The sequence below is a fragment of the Engystomops pustulosus genome, chromosome 9 (assembly GCF_040894005.1).
Source record: "Engystomops pustulosus chromosome 9, aEngPut4.maternal, whole genome shotgun sequence".
Lineage (NCBI taxonomy): Eukaryota > Metazoa > Chordata > Amphibia > Anura > Leptodactylidae > Engystomops > Engystomops pustulosus.
This window is the reverse complement of record NC_092419.1, coordinates 112664314-112690506: the sequence shown is the minus strand read 5'-3', so window position 1 is coordinate 112690506 and position 26193 is coordinate 112664314. Positions and strand designations below refer to the sequence as shown.

The following is a 26193-nucleotide window of genomic DNA, read 5'->3' as shown; positions in this document are numbered from 1 at the left end:
TCTCCAGTAACACAGGTGCGGGGGCTGATGAGGACAGGGCTGGGGACAATGTGTCATGTGTAAGTAACAATCACCACTGGTCAGTATAATAGGAGCAGGTAACATGGTGTCAGTGATGTCTCCAGTAACACAGGTGCGGGGGCTGATGGGGACAGGGCTGGGGACAATGTGTCATGTGTAAGTAACAATCACCACTGGGCAGTATAATAGGAGCAGGTAACATGGTGTCAGTGATGTCTCCAGTAACACAGGTGCGGGGGCTGATGAGGACAGGGCTGGGGACAATGTGTCATGTGTAAGTAACAATCACCACTGGGCAGTATAATAGGAGCAGGTAACATGGTGTCAGTGATGTCTCCAGTAGCACAGGTGCAGGGGCTGATGGGGACAGGGCTGGGGACAATGTGTCATGTGTAAGTAACAATCACCACTGGGCAGTATAATAGGAGCAGGTAACATGGTGTCAGTGATGTCTCCAGTAACACAGGTGCAGGGGCTGATGGGGACAGGGCTGGGGACAATGTGTCATGTGTAAGTAACAATCACCACTGGGCAGTATAATAGGAGCAGGTAACATGGTGTCAGTGATGTCTCCAGTAACACAGGTGCGGGGGCTGATGAGGACAGGGCTGGGGACAATGTGTCATGTGTAAGTAACAATCACCACTGGGCAGTATAATAGGAGCAGGTAACATGGTGTCAGTGATGTCTCCAGTAACACAGGTGCGGGGGCTGATAGGGACAGGGCTGGGGGACAATGTGTCATGTGTAAGTAACAATCACCACTGGGCAGTATAATAGGAGCAGGTAACATGGTGTCAGTGATGTCTCCAGTAACACAGGTGCGGGGGCTGATGGGAACAGGGCTGGGGACAATGTGTCATGTGTAAGTAACAATCACCACTGGGCAGTATAATAGGAGCAGGTAACATGGTGTCAGTGATGTCCCCAGTAACACAGGTGCGGGGGCTGATGAGGACAAGGCTGGGGACAATGTGTCATGTGTAAGTAACAATCACCACTGGGCAGTATAATAGGAGCAGGTAACATGGTGTCAGTGATGTCTCCAGTAACACAGGTGCGGGGGCTGATGGGGACAGGGCTGGGGACAATGTGTCATGTGTAAGTAACAATCACCACTGGGCAGTATAATAGGAGCAGGTAACATGGTGTCAGTGATGTCTCCAGTAACACAGGTGCGGGGGCTGATGGGGACAGGGCTGGGGACAATGTGTCATGTGTAAGTAACAATCACCACTGGGCAGTATAATAGGAGCAGGTAACATGGTGTCAGTGATGTCTCCAGTAACACAGGTGCGGGGGCTGATGGGGACAGGGCTGGGGACAATGTGTCATGTGTAAGTAACAATCACCACTGGGCAGTATAATAGGAGCAGGTAACATGGTGTCAGTGATGTCTCCAGTAACACAGGTGCGGGGGCTGATGGGACAGGGCTGGGGACAATGTGTCATGTGTAAGTAACAATCACCACTGGGCAGTATAATAGGAGCAGGTAACATGGTGTCAGTGATGTCTCCAGTAACACAGGTGCAGGGGCTGATGGGGACAGGGCTGGGGACAATGTGTCATGTGTAAGTAACAATCACCACTGGGCAGTATAATAGGAGCAGGTAACATGGTGTCAGTGATGTCTCCAGTAACACAGGTGCGGGGGCTGATGGGGACAGGGCTGGGGACAATGTGTCATGTGTAAGTAACAATCACCACTGGGCAGTATAATAGGAGCAGGTAACATGGTGTCAGTGATGTCTCCAGTAACACAGGTGCGGGGGCTGATGGGGACAGGGCTGGGGACAATGTGTCATGTGTAAGTAACAATCACCACTGGGCAGTATAATAGGAGCAGGTAACATGGTGTCAGTGATGTCTCCAGTAACACAGGTGCGGGGGCTGATGGGGACAGGGCTGGGGACAATGTGTCATGTGTAAGTAACAATCACCACTGGGCAGTATAATAGGAGCAGGTAACATGGTGTCAGTGATGTCTCCAGTAACACAGGTGCAGGGGCTGATGGGGACAGGGCTGGGGGACAATGTGTCATGTGTAAGTAACAATCACCACTGGGCAGTATAATAGGAGCAGGTAACATGGTGTCAGTGATGTCTCCAGTAACACAGGTGTGGGGGCTGATGGGGACAGGGCTGGGGACAATGTGTCATGTGTAAGTAACAATCACCACTGGGCAGTATAATAGGAGCAGGTAACATGGTGTCAGTGATGTCCCCAGTAACACAGGTGCCGGGGCTGATGGGGACAGGGCTGGGGACAATGTGTCATGTGTAAGTAACAATCACCACTGGGCAGTATAATAGGAGCAGGTAACATGGTGTCAGTGATGTCCCCAGTAACACAGGTGCGGGGGCTGATGGGGACAGGGCTGGGGACAATGTGTCATGTGTAAGTAACAATCACCACTGGGCAGTATAATAGGAGCAGGTAACATGGTGTCAGTGATGTCTCCAGTAACACAGGTGCGGGGGCTGATGGGGACAGGGCTGGGGACAATGTGTCATGTGTAAGTAACAATCACCACTGGGCAGTATAATAGGAGCAGGTAACATGGTGTCAGTGATGTCTCCAGTAACACAGGTGCAGGGGCTGATGGGGACAGGGCTGGGGGACAATGTGTCATGTGTAAGTAACAATCACCACTGGGCAGTATAATAGGAGCAGGTAACATGGTGTCAGTGATGTCTCCAGTAACACAGGTGTGGGGGCTGATGGGGACAGGGCTGGGGACAATGTGTCATGTGTAAGTAACAATCACCACTGGGCAGTATAATAGGAGCAGGTAACATGGTGTCAGTGATGTCCCCAGTAACACAGGTGCCGGGGCTGATGGGGACAGGGCTGGGGACAATGTGTCATGTGTAAGTAACAATCACCACTGGGCAGTATAATAGGAGCAGGTAACATGGTGTCAGTGATGTCCCCAGTAACACAGGTGCGGGGGCTGATGGGGACAGGGCTGGGGGACAATCTGCCAGCATCGCAGAGCTCAGGAATGGCAGCAGCAGGTGTGAGGCATCTGCACGCACTGTGACACTGCGGAGACTCCTGGAGCAAGGCCTGGTGTCCAGGAGGGCAGCACAGAAGCCGCTTCTCTCCAGAAACCATCACGGACAGACGGATATTCTGCAGGAGGTGCAGGGAGTGGACGCTGAGGACTGGGGGACAGACGGATATTCTGCAGGAGGTGCAGGGAGTGGACGCTGAGGACTGGGGGACAGACGGATATTCTGCAGGAGGTGCAGGGAGTGGACGCTCAGGACTGGGGGACAGACGGATAATCTGCAGGAGGTGCAGGGAGTGGACGCTGAGGACTGGGGGACAGACGGATATTCTGCAGGAGGTGCAGGGAGCGGACGCTGAGGACTGGGGGACAGACGGATATTCTGCAGGAGGTGCAGGGAGTGGACGCTGAGGACTGGGGGAAGGCATTGTCTCTGATGAATCCCCTTTCCGATTGTTGGGAGAAGACAAGGTGAGCGATGCCCCAGTCCTGTCTCCTACACCTGTAAAGCTCCTGCAGCCATTCATGTGGGAGGGGGGGGGGGGGGGTGGCTTCTCAGCCAAGGGAATCACCTAAAAACACCTCCATGGATAAAGAATGGAGCAGAATGTCCTCCAGGAGCCGCTTCTCCCGACCCTCCAGGAGCAGATGGTGATGAGCAGAGCCTCCTCCAGCATGATGGAGCACCGGCCATAAAGGGGAGAACTAAATGGATCAGGGGACAGAACACAGAGATTCTGGGTCCATGGCCCGGGAACAGAACACAGAGATTCTGGGTCCATGGCCCGGGAACAGAACACAGAGATTCTGGGTCCATGGCCCGGGAACAGAACACAGAGATTCTGGGTCCAGGGCCCGGGAACAGAACACAGAGATTCTGGGTCCATGGCCCGGGAACAGAACACAGAGATTCTGGGTCCATGGCCCGGGAACAGAACACAGAGATTCTGGGTCCATGGCCCGGGAACAGAACACAGAGATTCTGGGTCCATGGCCCGGGAACAGAACACAGAGATTCTGGGTCCATGGCCCGGGAACAGAACACAGAGATTCTGGGTCCATGGCCCGGGAACAGAACACAGAGATTCTGGGTCCATGGCCCGGGGACAGAACACAGAGATTCTGGGTCCAGGGCCCGGGAACAGAACACAGAGATTCTGGGTCCATGGCCCGGGAACAGAACACAGAGATTCTGGGTCCATGGCCCGGGAACAGAACACAGAGATTCTGGGTCCATGGCTCCGGGGACAGAACACAGAGATTCTGGGTCCATGGCCCGGGAACAGAACACAGAGATTCTGGGTCCATGGCCCGGGAACAGAACACAGAGATTCTGGGTCCATGGCCCGGGAACAGAACACAGAGATTCTGGGTCCATGGCCCGGAGACTCCCCAGATCTTATCCCATTGAGAACTTGTGGTCAATCATCAGGAGACGGGGGACAAACAAAACCCAACACATTGTGACAGAATGCAGCAGTGATTGGAATGGAGTGCAGGAATGGACGGCGATCAGTCAGGATCTGGTGCAGGAGGTGAGTGAGAGCTGCCAGGGAGAATTGCAGAGGTCCTGAAGAAGAAGGAGAGGTCCTGCAGATACTGACTCCTCCTACCTGACAATAAAAGCTTCTGCTCCCCATAATATGATTGCACTTGTATCTCTGTATGTGATAAACATCTGACAAACCAGAGGGACACATCATGTGACAAGAGGAGATTTGTGTCACTCTCACAACTTATGGCCAGGACTGTAGTGGAGACTGTGCTGGTCCTGGCCCCGCCTCCTGCAACTGATACATTGTATCCATCACATTTATAAAATGCTTCCTGTATACTCAGGTCTATAGGCTCCTACACACCTACTGGAACCTCAGAGGCCGAGTCTTCATGCCCTTCTATCCACACATACAGGGCGGCAATGTAATATACAGGGCGGTAATGTAATATACAGGGCGGTAATGTAATATACAGAGCGGTAATGTAATATACAGGGCGGTAATGTAATATACAGAGCGGTAATGTAATATACAGGGCGGCAATGTAATATACAGGGCGGTAATGTAATATACAGAGCGGTAATATAATATACAGGGCAGTAATATACCAGATGGGGCAGTAATATAATATACAGGGCAGTAATATAATATACAGGGCGGTAATATAATATACAGGGCGGTAATATAATATACAGGGCGGCAATATAATATACAGGGCAGTAATATAATATACAGGGTGGTAATATAATATACAGGGCAGTAATATACCAGATGGGGCAGTAATATAATATACAGGGCAGTAATATAATATACAGGGCAGTAATATAATATACAGGGCGGTAATATAATATACAGGGTGGTAATATAATATACAGGGCAGTAATATACCAGATGGGGCAGTAATATAATATACAGGGCGGTAATATAATATACAGGGCGGTAATATAATATACAGGGCGGTAATATAATATACAGGGCAGTAATATACCAGATGGGGCAGTAATATAATATACAGGGCAGTAATATAATATACAGGGCAGTAATATAATATACAGGGCGTTAATATAACATACAGGGTGGTAATATAATATACAGAGCGGTAATATAATATACAGGGCGGTAATATAATATACAGGGCGGTAATATAATATACAGGGCGGTAATATAATATACAGGGCAGTAATATAATATACAGAGCGGTAATATAATATACAGGGCAGTAATAAAATATACAGGGCAGTAATATAATATACAGGGCAGTAATATACCAGATGGGGCAGTAATATAATATACAGGGCAGTAATATAATATACAGGGCGGTAATATAACATATAGGGCAGTAATATAATATACAGGGCGGTAATATAACAGATGGGGCAGTAATATAATATACAGAGCGGTAATATAATATACAGGGCAGTAATATAATATACAGGGCAGTAATGTAATATACAGGGCGGTAATATAATATACAGGGCAGTAATATAATATGCAGGGCAGTAATGTAATATACAGGGCGGTAATATAATATACAGAGCGGTAATATAATATACAGGGCAGTAATATAACAGATGGGGCAGTAATATAATATACAGGGCAGTAATATAACAGATAGGGCAGTAATATAATATACAGGGCAGTAATATAATATACAGGGCAGTAATATAACAGATGGGGCAGTAATATAATATACAGGGTAGTAATATAATATACAGGGCAGTAATATAACAGATGGGGCAGTAATATAATATACAGGGCAGTAATATAATATACAGGGCAGTAATATAACAGATGGGGCAGTAATATAATATACAGGGCGGTAATATAATATGCAGGGCAGTAATATAATATACAGGGCAGTAATATAATATACAGGGCAGTAATATAACAGATGGGGCAGTAATATAATATACAGGGCAGTAATATAATATACAGGGCAGTAATATAACAGATGGGGCAGTAATATAATATACAGGGCAGTAATATAATATGCAGGGCAGTAATATAATATACAGGGTGGTAATATAATATACAGGGCAGTAATATACCAGATGGGGCAGTAATATAATATACAGGGCAGTAATATAATATGCAGGGCAGTAATATAATATACAGGGCAGTAATATAAAATGCAGAGCGGTAATATAACAGATGGGGCAGTAATATAATATACAGGGCAGTAATATAATATACAGGGCAGTAATATAATATACAGGGCAGTAATATAACAGATGGGGCAGTAATATAATATACAGGGCAGTAATATAATATGCAGGGCAGTAATATAATATACAGGGCAGTAATATAAAATGCAGAGCGGTAATATAACAGATGGGGCAGTAATATAATATACAGGGCGGTAATGTAACATTCAGCAGTGTGAGGTCTGATTACACATCTCTCCGCACTTCGATACAAATGTGGCGCGGACACTTATTTACCTTTTGCAGAAATTTCCACAAGACAGAAAACTGGCGCAAGGACCTTAGTGAATGAGCCCCATGTCTTTAGTTGTCGAGCCTCGTGGCGCTAATGAATCCCGTGATTAGAAATAACTGCCCCAGGCCCGATGCATGATGGGTAATAAGGCGATAGAGCCGGGACCTGACATTTAGGCGAGTGGGACCGGCGCCAAGCTGTGTAATTAGTCAGGGATATATTCCGGGAGTGAAGGGTCTCATTTGCATACAGTCCCTGTGTGCTGCGTCCTGAGCACCGAGGAGCCCGGTGAGGGGAGAGGGGACAATGTACAAGGACACGCGTGACACGAAATCAGACTAAACCTTCAACGTGGAACCAAATGCCAAAATAATGAGAGAGAGAATAGAGGCGTTTTTATATCTTTACGTCCATTCCATTAGTATTGGGTGAGGACTGCGTGATCAGGACTGCGTGATCAGGACTGCGAGACCAGGACTGCGAGATCAGGACTGCGAGATCAGGACTGCGAGACCAGGACTGCGAGACCAGGACTGCGAGATCAGGACTGCGAGATCAACACTGTCTGATCAGGACTGCGAGATCAGGACTGCAGGATCAGGACTGCAGGATCAGGACTGCAGGATCAGGACTGCGGGATCAGGACCGTGTGGTCAGGACTGAGAGATCAGGACTGAGAGATCAGGACTGCGAGATCAGGACTGCGTGGTCAGGACTGTGAGATAAGAACTGCGAGATCAGGACTGAGATCAGGACTGCGAGATCAGGACTGTGAGATCAGGACTGCGAGATAAGGACTGTGAGATCAGGACTGTGAGATCAGGACTGTGAGATGAGGACTGCGAGATCAGCACTGCGTGATCAGGACTGCGTGGTCAGGACTGCGAGATCAGGACTGCGAGATCAGGACTGCGAGATCAGGACTATGTGATCAGGACTGTGTGATCAGGACTATGTGATCAGGACTGTCTGATCAGGACTGCAGGATCAGGACTGTGTGGTCAGGACTGCAAGATCAGGACTGTGAGATCAACACTGTCTGATCAGGACTGCGAGATCAACACTGTCTGATCAGGACTGCGGGATCAGGACTGCAGGATCAGGACCGTGTGGTCAGGACTGAGAGATCAGGACTGCGAGATCAGGACTGTGTGGTCAGGACTGTGAGATAAGAACTGCGAGATCAGGACTGAGATCAGGACTGCGAGATCCGGACTGTGTGATCAGGACTGCGAGACCAACACTGTGTGATCAGGACTGCAGGATCAGGACTGTGTGATCAGGACTGCGAGACCAACACTGTGTGATCAGGACTGCAGGATCAGGACTGCGAGATCAGGACTGCAGGATCAGGACTGCGAGATCAGGACTGCGGGATCAGGACTGCGAGATCAGGACTGCGGGATCAGGACTGCGAGATCAGGACTGCGAGATCAGGACTGCGGGATCAGGACTGCGTGATCAGGACTGTGTGATAAGGACTGCGAGATCAGGACTGCGAGATCAGGACTGCGAGATCAGGACTGCGGGATCAGGACTGTGTGATAAGGACTGTGTGATCAGGACTGCGAGATCAGGACTGCGAGATCAGGACTGCGAGATCAGGACTGCGTGATCTGGACTGTGTGGTCAGGACTACGAGATCAGGACTGTGTGATCCGGATTGCGAAATCAACACTGTCTGATCAGGACTGCAGGATCAGGACTGCGAGATCAGGACTGCGAGATCAACACTGTCTGATCAGGACTGCGTGATCAGGACTGTGAGATCAGGACTGCGAGATCAACACTGTCTGATCAGGACTGCGAGATCAACACTGTCTGATCAGGACTGCGAGATCAACACTGTCTGATCAGGACTGCGAGATCAACACTGTCTGATCAGGACTGCGAGATCAACACTGTCTGATCAGGACTGCGAGATCAACACTGTCTGATCAGGACTGCAGGATCAGGACTGCGAGATCAGGACTGCGAGATCAGGACTGCGAGATCAACACTGTCTGATCAGGACTGCGAGATCAACACTGTCTGATCAGGACTGCGAGATCAACACTGTCTGATCAGGACTGCGAGATCAACACTGTCTGATCAGGACTGCGAGATCAACACTGTCTGATCAGGACTGCGAGATCAACACTGTCTGATCAGGACTGCGAGATCAACACTGTCTGATCAGGACTGCAGGATCAGGACTGCGAGATCAGGACTGCGAGATCAGGACTGCGTGGTCAGGACTGCGAGATTAGGACTGCGAGATCAGGACTGCGAGATCAACACTGTCTGATCAGGACTGTGTGATCAGAACTGCGTGATCAACACTGTCTGATCAGGACTGCAGGATCAGGACTGCGAGATCAGGACTGCGAGATCAGGACTGCGAGATCAGGACTGCGAGATCAGGACTGTGAGATCAGGACTGCGAGATCAACACTGTCTGATCAGGACTGCGAGATCAGGACTAGGAGATCAGGACTGTCTGATCAGGACTGTGAGATCAGGACTGCGAGATCAGGACTGTGAGATCAACACTGTCTGATCAGGACTGCGAGATCAACACTGTCTGATCAGGACTGCGAGATCAGGACTGCGGGATCAGGACTGCGGGATCAGGACTGCGGGATCAGGACTGTGTGGTCAGGACTGCGAGATCAGGACTGTGAGATCAGGACTGCGAGATCAACACTGTCTGATCAGGACTGCGAGATCAGGACTAGGAGATCAGGACTGTCTGATCAGGACTGTGAGATCAGGACTGCGAGATCAGGACTGTGAGATCAACACTGTCTGATCAGGACTGCGAGATCAACACTGTCTGATCAGGACTGCGAGATCAGGACTGCGGGATCAGGACTGCGAGATCAGGTCATGAGATCAGGACTGTGTGATCAGGACCGTGTGATCAGGACCGCGAGATCAGGACCGCGAGATCAACACTGTCTGATCAGGACTGCGAGATCAGGACTGTGATAAGGACTGCGAGATCAGGACTGTGTGATAAGGACTGCGAGATCAGGACTGCGAGATCAGGACTGCGAGACCAACACTGTGTGATCAGGACTGCAGGATCAGAACTGTGTGATCAGGACTGCGAGACCAACACTGTGTGATCAGGACTGCAGGATCAGGACTGCGAGATCAGGACTGCAGGATAAGGACTGCGAGATCAGGACTGCGAGATCAGGACTGTGTGATCAGGACTGCGAGATCAGAACTGCGTGGTCAGGACTGCGAGATCAGGACTGCGTGGTCAGGACTGCGAAATCAACACTGTGAGATCAGGACTGCGAGATCAACACTGTCTGATCAGGACTGCGAGATCAACACTGTCTGATCAGGACTTCAGGATCAGGACTGCGAGATCAGGACTGTAAGATCAGGACTGCAAGATCAGGACTGCAAGATCAGGACTGCAAGATCAGGACTGTGAAATCAGGACTGTGAGATCAGGACTGTGAGATCAGGACGTGAGATCAGGACTATGAGATCAGGACTATGAGATCAGGACTATGTGATCAGGACTATGTGATCAGGACTATGTGATCAGGACTGCGAGATCAGCACTATGTGATCAGGACTGTGTGATCAGAACTGCGTGATCAGGACTGCGTGATCAGGACTGCGAGATCAGGACTGCGTGATCAGGACTGCGAGATCAGGACTGCGAGATCAGGTCTGCGAGATCAGGTCTGCGAGATCAGGTCTGCGAGATCAGGACTGCTTGTTCAGGACTGCGTGATCAGGACTGCGAGATCAGGACTGTGTGATCAGGACTGTGAGATCAGGACTGTGAGATCAGGACTGTGAGATCAGGACTGTGTGATCAGGACTGTGTGATCAGGGCTCCGAGATCAGGACTATGTGATCAGGAATGCGAGATCAGCACTATGTGATCAGGACTGCGTGATCAGGACTGCGTGATCAGGACTGCGAGATCAGGACTGCGAGATCAGGACTGCGAGATCAGGACTGCGAGATCAGGACTGCGAGATCAGGACTGCGAGATCAGGTCTGCGAGATCAGGACTGCGAGATCAGGACTGCGAGATCAGGACTGCGAGATCAGGACTGCGAGATCAGGTCCTGAGATCAGGACGGTGTGATCAGGACGGTTTGATCAGGACTGCGAGATCAGGACTGTGTGATCAGGACTGTGTGATCAGGACTGCGTGATCAGGACTGCGTGATCAGGACTGCGTGATCAGGACAGTGTGATCAGGACAGTGTGATCAGGACTGCGAGATCAACACTGTCTGATCAGGACTGCAAGATCAGGACTGCGAGATCGGAACTGCTGGATCAGGACTGCGAGATCAGGTAATGAGATCAGGACTGCGAAATCAGGACTGCGTGATCAGGACTGCGAGATCAGGACTGCGAGATCAGGACTGCGAGATCAGGACTGTGTGATCAGGACTGCGAGATCAGGATTGTGTGGTCAACACTGTGTGATCAGGACTGCGAGATCAGGGCTGCGAGATCAGGGCTGCGAGATCAGGGCTGCGAGATCAAGGCTGCGAGATCAGGGCTGCGAGATCAGGGCTGTGTGGTCAAGACTGTGAGATCAGGGCTGTGAGATCAGGACTGCGAGATCAGGACTGCGAGTTCAGGACTGCGAGATCAGGGCTGTGTGGTCAAGACTGAGATCAGGGCTGTGAGATCAGGACTGTCTGATCAGGACTGTCTGATCAGGACAGTGAGTTCAGGACTGTGAAATCAGGTCGTGAGATCAGGACTATGTGATCAGGACTATGTGATCAGGACTGCGAGATCAGGACTGTCTGATCAGGACTGTCTGATCAGGACTGTCTGATCAGGACTGTCTGATCAGGACTGTTAGATCAGGACTGTGTGGTCAAGACTGTCTGATCAGGACTGTGAGATCAGGGCTATGTGATCAGGGCTGTGAGATCAGGACTGTGTGATCAGGACTGTGAGATCAGGACTGTGAGATCAGGGCTGTGAGATCAGGGCTGTGAGATCAGGGCTGTGAGATCAGGGCTGTGAGATCAGGGCTGTGAGATCAGGAATGCGAGATCAGCACTATGTGATCAGCACTATGTGATCAGGACTGTGTGATCAGGACTGTGTGATCAGGACTGCGAGATCAGGACTGTGTGGTCAAGACTTTGCGATCTGGACTGTCTGATCAGGACTGTGAGATCAGGACTGTTAGATCAGGGCTGTGTGGTCAAGACTGTCTGATCAGGACTGTGAGATCAGGACTGTGAGATCAGGGCTATGTGATCAGGGCTGTGAGATCAGGACTGTGTGGTCAAGACTGTGTGATCAGGACTGTGTGATCAGGACTGTGAGATCAGGGCTGTGTGGTCAAGACTCTCTGATCAGGACTGTGAGATCAGGGCTGTGTGATCAGGACTGTGTGATCAGGACTGTGTGATCAGGACTGTGTGATCAGGACTGCGAGATCAGGACTGCGAGATCAGGACTGCGAGATCAGGACTATGTGATCAGGACTGCGTGATCAGGACTGTGTGATCAGGACTGTGTGATCAGGACTGTGTGATCAGGACTGTGTGGTCAACACTGTGTGGTCAACACTGTGTGGTCAGGGCTGCGAGATCAGGGCTGCGAGATCAGGGCTGCGAGATCAGGGCTGTGTGGTCAGGACTGTGAGATCAGGGCTGTGAGATCAGGACTGCGAGATCAGGACTGCGAGATCAGGACTGCGAGATCAGGACTGCGAGATCAGGACTGTCTGATCAGGACAGTGAGTTCAGGACTGTGAAATCAGGTCGTGAGATCAGGACTATGTGATCAGGACTATGTGATCAGGACTGCGAGATCAGGACTGTCTGATCAGGACTGTCTGATCAGGACTGTCTGATCAGGACTGTTAGATCAGGGCTGTGTGGTCAAGACTGTCTGATCAGGACTGTGAGATCAGGGCTATGTGATCAGGGCTGTGAGATCAGGACTGTGTGATCAGGACTGTGTGATCAGGACTGTGAGATCAGGACTGTGAGATCAGGGCTGTGAGATCAGGGCTGTGAGATAAGGAATGCGAGATCAGGAATGCGAGATCAGCACTATGTGATCAGCACTATGTGATCAGGACTGTGAGATCAGGACTGCGAGATCAGGACTGCGAGATCAGGACTGCGAGATCAGGACTATGTGATCAGGAATGCGAGATCAGCACTATGTGATCAGAACTGCGTGATCACAACTGCGTGATCAGAACTGCGTGATCAGAACTGCGTGATCAGAACTGCGTGATCAACACTGCGAGATCAGGACTGCGTGGTCAGGACTGCGAGATTAGGACTGTGAGATCAGGACTGCGAGATCAACACTGTCTGATCAGGACTGTGTGATCAGAACTGCGTGGTCAGGACTACGAGATTAGGACTGTGAGATCAGGACTGCGAGATCAACACTGTCTGATCAGGACTGTGTGATCAGAACTGCGTGATCAACACTGTCTGATCAGGACTGCAGGATCAGGACTGCGAGATCAGGACTGCGTGGTCAGGACTGTGAGATCAGGACTGTGAGATCAGGACTGCGAGATCAACACTGTCTGATCAGGACTGCGAGATCAACACTGTCTGATCAGGACTGCAGGATCAGGACTGCGAGATCAACACGGTCTGATCAGGACTGCGTGATCAACACTGTCTGATCAGGACTGCAGGATCAGGACTGCGAGATCAGGACTGCGTGGTCAGGACTGTGAGATCAGGACTGTGAGATCAGGACTGCGAGATCAACACTCTCTGATCAGGACTGCGAGATCAGGACTGTCTGATCAGGACTGTCTGATCAGGACTGCGAGATCAGGACTGCGAGATCAGGACTGCGAGATCTGGACTGCGGGATCAGGACTGCAGGATCAGGACTGCGGGATCAGGACTGCGGGATCAGGACTGCGAGATCAGGACCGTGTGATCAGGACCGTGTGATCAGGACCGTGTGATCAGGACCGTGTGATCAGGACCGTTTGATCAGGACCGTGTGATCAGGACCGTGTGATCAGGACCGTGTGATCAGGACTGCGAGATCAGGACTGCGAGATCAGGACTGCGTGATAAGGACTGCGAGATCAGGACTGCGAGATCAGGACTGCGAGATCAGGACTGTGAGATCAGGACTGCGAGATCAGGACTGTGATAAGGACTGCGAGATCAGGACTGTGTGATAAGGACTGCGAGATCAGGACTGCGAGATCAGGACTGTGAGATCAGGACTGCGAGATCAGGACTGCGAGATCAGGACTGTGTGATCAGGACTGCGAGACCAACACTGTGTGATCAGGACTGCAGGATCAGAACTGTGTGATCAGGACTGCGAGACCAACACTGTGTGATCAGGACTGCAGGATCAGGACTGCGAGATCAGGACTGCAGGATAAGGACTGCGAGATCAGGACTGAAAGATCAGGACTGTGTGATAAGGACTGCGAGATCAGGACTGCGAGATCAGGGCTGTGTGGTCAAGACTGTGTGATCAGGACTGTCTGATCAGGACTGTGAGATCAGGGCTGTGTGGTCAAGACTGTCTGATCAGGACTGTGAGATCAGGGCTGTGTGGTCAAGACTGCGAGATCAGGACTGCGAGATCAGGACTGCGTGGTCAGGACTGCGAGATCAACACTGTGAGATCAGGACTGCGAGATCAACACTGTCTGATCAGGACTTCAGGATCAGGACTGCGAGATCAGGACTGTAAGATCAGGACTGCAAGATCAGGACTGAGTTCAGGACTGCAAGATCAGGACTGAGTTCAGGACTGCAAGATCAGGACTGCGAGATCAGGTCGTGAGATCAGGACTATGAGATCAGGACTATGTGATCAGGACTATGTGATCAGGACTATGTGATCAGGACTGCGTGATCAGGACTGTGTGATCAGGACTGCGTGATCAGGACTGCGTGATCAGGACTGCGTGATCAGGACTGCGAGATCAGGACTGCGTGATCAGGACTGCGAGATCAGGTCTGCGAGATCAGGTCTGCGAGATCAGGTCTGCGAGATCAGGACTGCTTGTTCAGGACTGCGTGATCAGGACTGCGAGATCAGGGCTGTGAGATCAGGGCTGTGTGATCAGGACTGTGTGATCAGGGCTCCGAGATCAGGACTATGTGATCAGGACTGCGTGATCAGGACTGCGAGATCAGGACTGCGAGATCAGGACTGCGAGATCAGGTCTGCGAGATCAGGTCTGCGAGATCAGGACTGCGAGATCAGGACTGCGAGATCAGGACGGTGTGATCAGGACGGTGTGATCAGGACTGCGAGATCAGGACTGTGTGATCAGGACTGCGTGATCAGGACTGTGTGATCAGGACAGTGTGATCAGGACTGCGAGATCAACACTGTCTGATCAGGACTGCAAGATCAGGACTGCGAGATCGGAACTGCAGGATCAGGACTGCGAGATCAGGTAATGAGATCAGGTAATGAGATCAGGACTGCGAGATCAGGACTGCGTGGTCAGGACTGCGAGATCAGGACTGCGAGATCAGGACTGTGTGATCAGGACTGCGAGATCAGGACTGTGTGGTCAACACTGTGTGATCAGGACTGCGAGATCAGGGCTGCGAGATCAGGGCTGTGTGATCAGGGCTGTGAGATCAGGACTGCGAGATCAGGGCTGTGTGATCAGGGCTGTGAGATCAGGACTGCGAGATCAGGACTGCGAAATCAGGACTGCGAGATCAGGACAGTGAGTTCAGGACTGTGAAATCAGGTCGTGAGATCAGGACTATGTGATCAGGACTATGTGATCAGGACTATGTGATCAGGACTATGTGATCAGGACTATGTGATCAGGACTGTCTGATCAGGACTGTCTGATCAGGGCTGTGTGGTCAAGACTGTCTGATCAGGACTGTGAGATCAGGGCTATGTGATCAGGGCTGTGAGATCAGGACTGTGTGATCAGGACTGTGTGATCAGGACTGTGAGATCAGGGCTGTGAGATCAGGGCTGCGAGATCAGGAATGCGAGATCAGCACTATGTGATCAGCACTATGTGATCAGCACTATGTGATCAGGACTGTGCGATCAGGACTGTGCGATCAGGACTGTGCGATCAGGACTGTGCGATCAGGACTGTGCGATCAGGACTGTGCGGTCAAGACTGTGCGATCTGGACTGTCTGATCAGGACTGTGAGATCAGGACTGTGAGATCAGGACTGTGAGATCAGGACTGTGAGATCAGGGCTGTGAGATCAGGGCTGTGAGATCAGGGCTGTGAGATCAGGGCTGTGAGATCAGGACTGTGTGGTCAAGACTGTGTGATCAGGACTGTGAGATCAGGACTGTGTGATCAGGACTGTGTGATCAGGACTGCGAGATCAGGACTGCGAGATCAGGACTATGTGATCAGGAATGCGAGATCAGCACTGCGTGATCAGAACTGCGTGATCAGAACTGCGTGATCAGAACTGCGAGATCAGGACTGCGAGATCAGGACTGCCAGATCAGGACTGCGAGATCAGGACTGCGAGATCAACACTGTCTGATCAGGACTGCGAGATCAACACTGTCTGATCGGGACTGCGAGATCGGGACTGTGTGATCAGCACTGCAAGATCAAGACTTTGTGATGGCCGCTCCACTGACTTTCAGACAATTTGCTACCAGTAGCTTCAGGTCATTGTCCATGTTGAAGACCCATCAGCCCCCAAGCTTTACCCTCCTCGCTGATGGTCTTGATGTCCTTCTCCTCACGTGCCCCAGTCCCTCCACCACTTTGTCGGACCACAGAACATGTCTTCATCAGGGTTGTTGTTCCTGCAGGTGCACACATTTACCTTCCAGCCCATGTGGATACAAGACTCGTCACTGTGGATACTTTCTCTCACAAGCTACTTTTGTTATTGGGATATTCTGCATTATTTCAGACCAAAGCCGATTCATCTCTGGGACACAGAACCTGTCTCCTTCATGAGTGGTATGATGGCTGGACATTCACATATTGTTTGTACAGATGCACCTTCAGGTATCTAGAAATTACACCCAAGGATGAACCAGACTTGTGCACAGTCTGATCTTTTGGTTGATTTCTTTACACTTTCCCATGATGTTACACAAAGAAGCAGTGTGTTTCAGATGTGCCTTCAAATACATCCACTGGTGTGTGGGTCAGAAGCTAACAAAGACATGATCATCATATGGGTTGTCCCAAATTGTTCAAAGGCAGAGTAATCTTAGTGTATGTAAATTTTTGACTTTCTAGAAAGTAATTAAAATGCTTTAAACATGTTCTCTCACTATTCCAGCATTTGGCAAATCTAAAATTTGGTTCCTAATTGACCTAAATGGGAAAAGGGTTCTTCTGATTTCCATATATAATAGATATACTGGTTTGGCTTTAACCCCACATCATGTCATTAGGCTTCCTGAAAGTCATGCTTGATGTATAGGGGGCTGCCTTACAAGGCGCTAAGAGGCAATGTTTTCCATATCCCATCATGGAAAACATATTTCCCAGTTCTAGTTTCGGAGGAGGTTTCTCTGACCACACTTGGTCCCGTTATAGATCACAATCAGATGTGCGATTTATTCGCCATCGAGGACGGCGCACCCAGGGACGGAGAGAAACCTTCCCATTTATGCATAAAATTCCCATAATATAAGCGGAAATGGATAAAATCCTCCAGCGCAGGGAATCATTAGGGGCTACACCCGTATATCTCCTGCCATAAAGACTCAGTGGGCGCAGCATCATGTCTTATTCTCCAATCACACCCAAAGCTGCATACACAGTCCTGCTGCCTGCTCCTAGAGGGAGCACCGGACCCAGGAGCCCCAGGATGTCCCCTCCAGCGCTACACACATCACAGAGGGGTCCCAGCAGCCAGTGGTTACATCCCGTCCCCAAATCCATCTCTATAGGCACGGGACTCACAGGCAGAGAGAGGAGGGATTGTGACTGCAGCTCTGGCTGTGACTGGAGAATATGGATGATGATGTAGGGTGGCTGCACACACATCCTGTCCTGCTGCTATGTGTATGACAGGCTGGAGCCCACGGGGACATATTGTCTCATTATTTCCCTCCTCTCCCCTCCATAAACCATATGGCGCCTCAGCTATGAGCCTTACTCACTCCACACAACACAACCGTACGGCAGATTGTGCGCTCTCCTCCACACACAACACAAGCTGCTGCACGGATCTAGTGACCGGCTCTGCTCTGCATGAATATCTCAACGTGACAAGCTCCTGTGGTCGTCATCCCCCCTCCCCCTGCCCTCATCTCATCCCCCCTCCCCCTGCCCTCATCTCATCCCCCCTCCCCCTGCCCTCATCCCCCCCTCCCCCTGCCCTCATCCCCCCTCCTCCTGCAGGAGGACAGAGGAGTCTGGAGGAGGAGGAGGACAGAGGAGTCTGGAGGAGGAGGAGGACAGAGGAGTCTGGAGGAGGAGGAGGACAGAGGAGTCTGGGGGAGAAGGACAGAGGAGTCTGGAGGAGGAGAAGGACAGAGGAGTCTGGAGGAGGAGAAGGACAGAGGAGTCTGGAGGAGGAGGAGGACAGAGGAGTCTGGAGGAGGAGGAGGACAGAGGAGTCTGGAGGAGGAGGACAGAGGAGTCTGGAGGAGGAGGACAGAGGAGTCTGGAGGAGGAGGAGGACAGAGGAGTCTGGAGGAGGAGGAGGAGGACAGAGGAGTCTGGAGGAGGAGGAGGACAGAGGAGTCTGGAGGAGGAGGAGGACAGAGGAGTCTGGAGGAGGAGGAGGACAGAGGAGTCTGGAGGAGGAGGAGGACAGAGGAGTCTGGAGGAGGAGGAGGACAGAGGAGTCTGGAGGAGGAGGAGGACAGAGGAGTCTGGAGGAGGAGGAGGACAGAGGAGTCTGGAGGAGGAGGATCTCCTCCCAGCACCCTGATCTCCTCCCGGCACCCTGATCTCCTCCCGGCACCCTGATCTCCTCCCGGCACCCTGATCTCCTCCCGGCACCCTGATCTCCCCCTAGCTCCATCCTGCTGCAGGTTTGGGATCTTATCTGCTGATCTGCTGTTTGCATTTTTGACTTTTAGCAATGGTTGTGGTTTTTGCTAGAGGTGACCTGTGAGCGTGGACACAACCGCCTCAGCGGGATCTGCTGCCGAGTCATCATTAAAGGGGCGACACCTTCCAAGGGTGTATGAAGCATCATAGCGGGTGGTAATAATTCTTATCTATATCCCGGCATGAGGCACCTTGTGCTTAGGGTACTGCCATCCATGTGACTGCTGAGACCCTGGAGTGTGGGGGACCTGCACCCACCCCGCATTGTCCAGGTCCACACACATAACACGTTTAGTTCCCCACAAATGCCACGTCTGCCTGATGTTTTCACCCTGCAGCAGGGGACAGGACGGGCAGGTACGTATGCAGCGCACATTCTCCAAATTCAGTAGATGCGGATCTAGCAGAGCTGAGTTTGTCATTTGCACTGTAGATCCATCGCATTGTCTTGCGGTTCTTTGATGGCAAACTGGATTCTGCTACATCTGCACAAGGACATAGTATGAGATCAGCCCCAGCTAGTGGTGTGTGTCCGGCTAGCTAACCCTCCAGTACAGCCTGGGAAGGGGGCGGCAGACAGGGGTCCGCCAGCTACAGTTATGGGTGTGTGGAGGGTCTGAGCCTACCTAATTTTTGCATGCATGCACGAAGCCTCTCTTCAAGATTTGACACTCTGCTCTGAAGCTCCTCGTAGTCATAGGCGCCAATCTCCTCCTGGAGCTCGTTTAGAACTGACGTCAGATTCTGGACCTCCTCCTTAAACTGCAATACCAATTTGGCATCGGCTTTGTACTCTTCCAACACTGGTATCAGAGGCCTAAGTTCCTCCATTTTCGCTTTTATTGCCTGCAAGGTTAAAATAAGCTGGTTCAGTGCTCTGCATGCAAAACGTGGCAACACCCTGTCCTGCCCTGCCCTGTGCCCCGCTGCTCCTGCCCTGTGCCCCCCTGCTCCTGCCCTGTGCCCCCCTGCTCCTGCCCTGTGTCCCCTCTGCTCCTGCCCTGTGTCCCCTCTGCTCCTGCCCTGTGTCCCCTCTGCGCCTGCCCTGTGCCCCCCTGCCCGGCTCCCTACATGTGTGCAGCGGTGCGTTATAGCAACTTAAAAAATCCTCCATACAACTTATTTGGGAAAGGCCTTTATTAGTCATTGTTTCTGTTTCCAATGCAACATCTTATGGTCACATGCTTCGTTTATTTTTTTTTGTTTTTTTTGTTGTCGTTTTTTTTTTCCGTAAAACACATACACAAAGATTTTTTTTTTTGCCGTTTTCTTTAAAAAAAAAAAAAAAAAGTAGAATGCATTGACAAAGGGTTAAAAATGTCTTCATGAAATGCAGCTACATTCGCATGCAAAGGAAGATTGGAAGTCAAGGTTGTGGAGCGCTCCTTAGGGACATAGCTCTAATTGGGAGGATAACGGTACAAAAAGAAAAAAAAAAATGGAAAAAAAAAGGAGAAAATTTCTGATTGGTGCCCAAACTGCTGTGTGTCTCTTTCATGGTAACATAGGAGTTAACTGCCTCTTCAGTCTTACGTTAGCCCTGCAATCAAGAAAACGAAAGACCGGTGAAGAGTCTGGACACTAAGAGTCATCAACACCATTCCTGCTACACACCATGCAGGGAGGGGGCGCTAGCTGCCGCCTAGTCACTACCTGCCCCCCTCTTCCTTCCATAACTAAAGCTGCTGCAAGGGTTAATGTAGCCTGAAACGCGTTGGAGGCGCATGATAACTGTAGTGACTACATGCCCCCCTCTTGTTTCAGGTCTGCGTGTGCTTCTATATTTTGGGGATTTCCTTCTTAGCTTGTGTTGGCGTGTGTTCTCATCAAGACTAGAAGAAAAAGCAGGTGACTAAGGGTTAATGTAATGTAAAACGCGTCAGCAGTATCCGCTAGCTGTATAGTGTATTAGTGCTTCTATGCTTTTAGGATGTCTTCTGCCCTCTGCTTGGGCTTGAAGAGGTGTGAAACGCGTCAGTCTATCCATTACTTGTAGTTACTATGTGGCCTCTATAGTATACTGTATGTGTGTCCTTCTTCCCTGTGCTTGGGCTTGAAGAGGTGTGAAACGCGTCAGTCTATCCATTACTTGTAGTTACTATGTGGCCTCTATAGTATACTGTATGTGTGTCCTTCTTCCCTGTGCTTGGGCTTGAAGAAGTGTGAAACGCGTCAGTATATCCATTACCTGTAGTTACTATGTGGCCTCTATAGTATACTGTATGTGTGTCCTTCTTCCCTGTGCTTGGGCTTGAAGGGGTGTGAAACGCGTCAGTATATCCATTACCTGCAGTTACTATGTGGCCTCTATAGTATACTGTATGTGTGTCCTTCTTCCCTGTGTTTGGGCTTGAAGAGGTGTGAAACGCGTCAGTATATCCATTACTTGTATGTGGCCTCTACAGTATACTGTATGTGTGTCCTTCTTCCCTGTGCTTGGGCTTGAAGAGGTGTGAAACGCGTCAGTGTATCCATTACCTGTAGTTACTATGTGGTCTCTATAGTATACTGTATGTGTGTCCTTCTTCCCTGTGCTTGGGCTTGAAGAGGTGTGAAACGCGTCAGTATATCCATTACTTGTAGTTACTATGTGGCCTCTATAGTATACTGTATGTGTGTCCTTCTTCCCTGTGCTTGAAGAAGTGTGAAACGCGTCAGTATATCCATTACCTGCAGTTACTATGTGGCCTCTATAGTATACTGTATGTGTGTCCTTCTTCCCTGTGTTTGGGCTTGAAGAGGTGTGAAACGCGTCAGTATATCCATTACTTGTATGTGGCCTCTATAGTATACTGTATGTGTGTCCTTCTTCCCTGTGCTTGGGCTTGAAGAGGTGTGAAACGCGTCAGTATATCCATTACCTGTAGTTACTATGTGGCCTCTATAGTATACTGTATGTGTGTCCTTCTTCCCTGTGCTTGAAGAAGTGTGAAACGCGTCAGTGTATCCATTACCTGTAGTTACTATGTGGCCTCTATAGTATACTGTATGTGTGTCCTTCTTCCCTGTGCTTGGGCTTGAAGAAGTGTGAAACGCGTCAGTATATCCATTACTTGTAGTTACTATGTGGCCTCTATAGTATACTGTATGTGTGTCCTTCTTCCCTGTGCTTGAAGAAGTGTGAAACGCGTCAGTATATCCATTACTTGTAGTTACTATGTGGCCTCTATAGTATACTGTATGTGTGTCCTTCTTCCCTGTGCTTGGGCTTGAAGAAGTGTGAAACGCGTCAGTATATCCATTACTTGTAGTTAATATGTGGCCTCTATAGTATACTGTATGTGTGTCCTTCTTCCCTGTGCTTGAAGAAGTGTGAAACGCGTCAGTATATCCATTACCTGTAGTTACTATGTGGCCTCTATAGTATACTGTATGTGTGTCCTTCTTCCCTCTACAAGGGCTTGAAGATGTGTGAAACGCGTCAGTATATCCATTACCTGTAGTTACTATGTGGCCTCTATAGTATACTGTATGTGTGTCCTTCTTCCCTGTGCTTGGGCTTGAAGATGTGTGAAACGCGTCAGTATATCCATTACTTGTAGTTACTATGTGGCCTCTATAGTATACTGTATGTGTGTCCTTCTTCCCTGTGCTTGGGCTTGAAGAGGTGTGAAACGCGTCAGTATATCCATTACTTGTAGTTACTATGTGGCCTCTATAGTATACTGTATGTGTGTCCTTCTTCCCTGTGCTTGGGCTTGAAGAAGTGTGAAACGCGTCGCCTGTATCTGTTTCGGGCAGTTATTATACACCCCCCTCTTGTTGGGAGTCAGTCTGTCCGTCTGTGTCCGTAACTGTAGTGTGAATGTGACAGCTGTACCTGCTACATGTAGTTACTTTGTGTCCTCCTTTTTGGGGTCTCGGGATATTAGCATATTTTATAAATCGGGGGTTGGAGAATAAGAAGTCACCCATAATGTGTCCCCCCTTCCTGTCCCATGTCTCCTCCTGGGGTCGTCCGCTGATCCCTTTTTCATGCAAATACAATTAAAGGAAGGATAGAAAAAGGAAAGTGCCTCAGTGCTCCCTAATGAGGCAGCTCCCGCTACAGCAGTGTCTATAACCAATCCACAAGGAGCAGACTCCCGGCTGTGGACTGCGCTGGTTCTGTGTCACTACATCTCATCAGTGCCCTGGATGTGGGTCAGGAAGGGGATGGATCTGTCACCTCATGTTTGGGGTCAGTGTGACCTCATGTGTTTTTGGGTTAATGTCCCCTGTACTTATATTTGTTTGTGGAGAGTGGTGGGTGCTATAGGTGCAGGGGTCTTAGGAGCAGGATGATGAATGCAGCTCTGGATGTGACTGGAGTATAAGACATGGCAGGATGTATGAGGCCATCAGTGCTGTGTGCAGACTCTCAGCCTTCCCTGCGTTTGCACAGTGTCACGGAACAGCAGCTGTGTGATGGCTGCTCCCCCATCGCCCCAGTAATTCCGGCATCGCTCTCCGGGCTCCGCGCTCTCCCAGTGGGAGCAATTACCGTGCAGGAAGTGACAGCAGCGGTGCCAGCGCCTCCTGATGTGACCCGGGTGGGGTTACACTTTATTCTTAGCTCCATCATCAGTGCAATGACTGCTCACAGCTGCAGCTTCTGTAATTGGTATCGGCCCTGGATGTTCTACCAGATGAGACCACAATTGTCAGGGGTTTGGCCGTTGCAGGGCAATCGCTTACGTAGTAATTCCATAGGGGATATTACTATACTGTAGGCCGCATGCAGGGCAATCGCTTACGTAGTAATTCCATAGGGGATATTACTATACTGTAAGCCGCATGCGGGGCGGAGCCGTGGATCGTCTATAATGACATTGTACAGGGGTGACCTTCATTATTAGAGACTGCAGGGTCATGTGTGACGCAGGATCAGACACTCCTGACAACACGGGGTGCACGGCTGTAGTAGTCAGGGGCGTCTCCCATATGTAGGTAGAAACCCCCTTTAAGACTGACACCCTGCATACTGTGCAGCCCTGCTCCCTATGTCACCTCTCGCTCCAGTAGGTGTCCAACCAGAGGTTGTTATCCTGGATCAGGCAAATTGCCCCTGTGCCCACCTCTGCCCCCTGTGCCAGCCGCTGCCCCCTGTGGGCCTCCGCTGCCCCTGTGCTTCGCCGCTGCCCCGTGTCCACCACCCCTATCCCGTGTCCACCACCGCTACCCCCTGTACCAGCCGCTGCCCCCTGTGTCCACCACCCCTACCCCCTGTGTCCACCACCGCTACCTCCTGTGTCCTCCACCGCTACCCCCTGTGCCCACCGCTGCCCCCTGTGGGCTGCCACTGCCCCTGTGCCTGCCGCTGCCCCGTGTCCACCGCCGCTACCCCCTGTGCCTGCCGCTGCCCCGTGTCCACCACCGCAGCCCCTGTGCTCCGACGCCGCCCCCTGTGCCCACCGCTGCCCCCTGTGCCCACCGCTGCCCCGTGTCCACCACTGCAGCCCCTGTACCCACCGCCGCCCCCTCTGTCCACCGATGCCCCCTGTGCCCGCCGATGCCCCCTGTGGTCTCCCATTGATAGCGGTGGATTCCTGTCTGTGTGTGTATATTTAGTCACGCCGTGGCGCTGACATCCCTTCCTGGTAATTAACACGTGTCGCGCCTCGTCACACCTCATTTCTGCTGAGAATCGTCTCTCTCCAATCTCATTATCTGCAGACGAGGCGCCAGAAATACATCATCATGTGAGGCGAGTCAATGCTGGGGGACAATACACAGCAACATGTCTATCAGCGTAACGTCCTCACGTGGCCTCTAATGGTGGCGTCGCTTCAAAGGATACTACACTGTATGGTGTGTGCAGGGGGCTCAATCACCTCTATAGTCTATGACAGAGCTATCAGGTGCAGTAAGCATTTACGCTGTACTCACTATTCAGCAGCTTGTAGCGGAAGCCATCAGTAAGCTCCTACATTACTGAGTCCCTGGAGTAGAGCCGACGCGTCGCTGAATGCTTTGCCTTTGTCCTATATGGTTGGATGTGTAAGGTATGTCGAGCCATGGCGGGATGTTGGGTCACGGCGGGATGTTGGGTCCTATATGGTTGGATGTGTAAGGTATGTCGAGCCATGGCGGGATGTTGGGTCACGGTGGGATGTCGGGTCCTGGCGGGATGTTGTGGTAGTGTTATTTGTGGTTGGAGAATGAGCATGATTCTAGGGGTGACATGGTTGGAGAATGGGCATGGTTGGAGAATGGGCATGGTTGGAGAATGGGCATGGTTGGAGAATGGGCATGGATGAAGGATGGGCATGGTTCTAGGGGTGACATGGTTGGAGAATGGGCATGGATGAAGGATGGGCATGGTTCTAGGGGTGACATGGTTGGAGAATGGGCATGGATGAAGGATGGGCATGGTTCTAGGGGTGACATGGTTGGAGGATGGGCATGGTTCTAGGGGTGACATGGTTGGAGGGTGGGCATGGTTCTAGGGGTGACATGGTTGGAGGGTGGGCATGGTTCTAGGGGTGACATGGTTGGAGGGTGGGCATGGTTCTAGGGGTGACATAATTGGAGGGTGGGCATGGTTCTAGGGGTGACATGGTTGAAGGGTGGGCATGGTTCTAGGGGTGACATGGTTGGAGGATGGGCATGGTTCTAGGGGTGACATGGTTGGAGGGTGGGCATGGTTCTAGGGGTGACATAGTTGGAGGGTGGGCATGGTTCTAGGGGTGACATGGTTGGAGGGTGGGCATGGTTCTAGGGGTGACATGGTTGGAGGATGGGCATGGTTCTAGGGGTGACATGGTTGGAGGGTGGGCATGGTTCTAGGGGTGACATGGTTGGAGGGTGGGCATGGTTCTAGGGGTGACATGGTTGGAGGGTGGGCATGGTTCTAGGGGTGACATGGTTAGAGGGTGGGCATGGTTCTAGGGGTGACATGGTTGGAGGGTGGGCATGGTTCTAGGGGTGACATGGTTGGAGGATGGGCATGGTTCTAGGGGTGACATGGTTGGAGGATGGGCATGGTTGTAAGTTGGACTCTGGTTTAGTGCTGGATCTCAGTTGAAGGTTGGGTTGTGGCTTGTAGTTGTGTGATGTGTCATGGTTGTATTTGTGTCCAGGTCACAGTTTGGTTGTGGTTAAATGTACATTGGGTCTTGGTTGTAGGTTGGTTATGGTTGTGATTGTAGACTGGTTCCTGGTGGTAGGTGTAGTTGTGTGCCTGGTGTGGGTGTTGGTTGAGTCACCATTATGTGAGAGGTTGGTTCATGGTCTAGATTGGGTCATGGTTGCGTGTTAGGGTGT

The 26193-nt window shown here is 50.8% G+C and overlaps 1 protein-coding gene across 3 annotated transcripts in view; it reads right to left on the bottom strand.

Annotated features, from left to right (window-relative positions):
* Window positions 1-26193, bottom strand: part of OLFM1 (olfactomedin 1) — a 94654-nt gene that overhangs the window by 8759 nt on the left and 59702 nt on the right. For all 3 annotated transcript variants that reach the window (XM_072125806.1, XM_072125805.1, XM_072125804.1), the window contains exon 4: window positions 19575-19794. In XM_072125806.1, the coding sequence (XP_071981907.1) occupies window positions 19575-19794 (220 nt within the window). The remainder of the gene's footprint in view (window positions 1-19574; window positions 19795-26193) is intronic.